The following is a 1,969-nucleotide window of genomic DNA, read 5'->3' on the forward strand; positions in this document are numbered from 1 at the left end:
GAAACGCGTTCGTCGTTAGGACGCGTACAGAATAGCTTTTATCGATACGTGTCGCTCGACGCTATTAACGACACCGACGACCATCGGTAAACGTGTACAGAATTGGGCCCCAGACCCCGAAAAGGTTGCTGCCGTAGAGAGATGGCCGGTTCCTCACACGAGAACTTTATTGCAAAGTTTTCTCGGATTTTGTTCGTACTATCGTAAGTTTATAAAAGGATTTTCTTCGATTGCTAAACCCCTTTACGAATTAACGGGGAACCAGGTTAAGTTTATCTGGAACAAGGTTCATCAGAACTCTTTTGATGAATTAAAGCGGGTACTGTCCTCTCCTCCAATGCTTTCTTTTCCGAAGGAGGAGGGCGAATTTATTCTTGACACTGATGCCTCCAATATTGGAATTGGCGCGGTTTTATCACAAAAACAGGAGGGGGAGGAGAAGGTCATTGCATATTTTAGTCGTGTTCTTAATAAAGCCGAGCGAAATTATTGTGTAACTCGGCGAGAACTTTTGGCGATTGTAGCATCAATTAAATTTTTTCGCCATTACCTTTTGGGACGTGAGTTTTTGATCCGCACGGATCACGTTTCTCTACGATGGCTTATGTCTTTTAAAGATTTAGATGGACAGTTGGCTCGTTGGCTGGAGAGACTCCAGCAATATCAATTTGTTGTTTCTTACAGGAAAGGGCTTTCTCATAAAAACGCTGACGGATTGTCAAGACGGACTTGCGAGTCGTTTGGCTGTGAATATTGCGCTAAAGTGGAGAGAAGGAGTTCTGAAAGTTCGAAAAAGGAAGTCGCTCGCATCGTTTTAGAGGCGGAAAATTTGAAAGAGTGGCGAGAGGAGCAGAGAGTAGATCCGAGCATCTCGATCATACTTCGTGGAAAGGAAGCTGGAGTTCGTCCTTCTCGCACTGAGATTGCTGCGGAAGACGTTTCCGCTCAGGTCTATTGGGCATACTGGGATGCTTTAGTCCTGAAAGAGGGAATACTTTACAGAAAGTGGGAAGCTCCGAATCTTAAATCCAGTTTTCTTCAGCTTATTGTTCCTCGAAGACTAGTCAAAGGGATTTTAGAGGAAATGCATAACTCCCCATCAGGAGGACATTTTGGGGTAAATAAGACTTTGGAGAAGATTCGGAAACGCTATTTTTGGGCTACTTGTAAGCAGGACGTAGAGGATTGGTGCAAGACATGTAAAGTCTGTGTTGCCAGAAAAGGTCCCTCGGGGAAGGGAAAATCTCCTCTACAAATTTATAACGTTGGAACTCCGTTAGAAAGAGTTCAGATGGATATTCTAGGCCCTCTTCCGGTAACAAAATCCGGAAACAGATTTCTTCTCATCGTAGTGGATTGTTTTACGAAATAGGTGGAAGCTTTCGCATTAAGGAATATGAGAGCAAAAACAGTTGCGGAGATTTTCGTAGGCCAGTTTGTTTCCAGACATGGAGTGCCTTTGGAGGTTCATACCGACCAAGGGAAAAATTTTGAATTGAAGCTTTTCGCAGAGTTGATGAGACTACTTGACATAAGGAAGACCAGGACTACTGCTTTACATCCACAGTCAGACGGGCAAGTAGAACGTCAGCATCAAACGATAACCAATTATCTGGCGAAATATGTCTCTGAAAATCAAAAAGATTGGGATCGATGGATCCCTATGTTTCTCCTGGCATATAGATCTGCAAAACATGAGACAACTGGAGTTTCCCCTGCGGAATTATATTTCGCTCGTGATCTCAGGTTACCTTCGGATCTCTTGCGGGGGAGTCCTTCGAAGTCTCTTGGAGAGGAGCCTCCTCTGGTTAGAAATTTTGTCAGGAATCTGAAGGGGAAATTGGAAGAAATTCATTCCGCCGCACGGAGGCAGATGAATATGAAATCTTCTCGAATGAAGGCTCGATACGATCGTGGAGTTAGGCAAGTTCTTTTTCAGGAGGGGCAGAGAGTCTGGTTATATAATCCC

At 44.1% G+C, this 1,969-nt stretch overlaps 1 protein-coding gene across 1 annotated transcript; it reads left to right on the top strand.

The window, feature by feature from the left end:
• Window positions 1-684: 684 nt before the first annotated feature.
• On the top strand, window positions 685-1,807 carry LOC112466400 (the record flags this gene model as incomplete). Its single annotated transcript, XM_025034463.1, has 2 exons — window positions 685-1,117; window positions 1,373-1,807. Coding segments are annotated over 2 exons (868 nt in total), but the record flags the coding sequence as incomplete, so codon positions are not given.
• Window positions 1,808-1,969: the final 162 nt, after the last annotated feature.

This window comes from Temnothorax curvispinosus, unplaced genomic scaffold (genome assembly GCF_003070985.1).
Source record: "Temnothorax curvispinosus isolate PA1 unplaced genomic scaffold, ASM307098v1 QBEX01016145.1, whole genome shotgun sequence".
In the NCBI taxonomy this organism is placed as follows: domain Eukaryota; kingdom Metazoa; phylum Arthropoda; class Insecta; order Hymenoptera; family Formicidae; genus Temnothorax; species Temnothorax curvispinosus.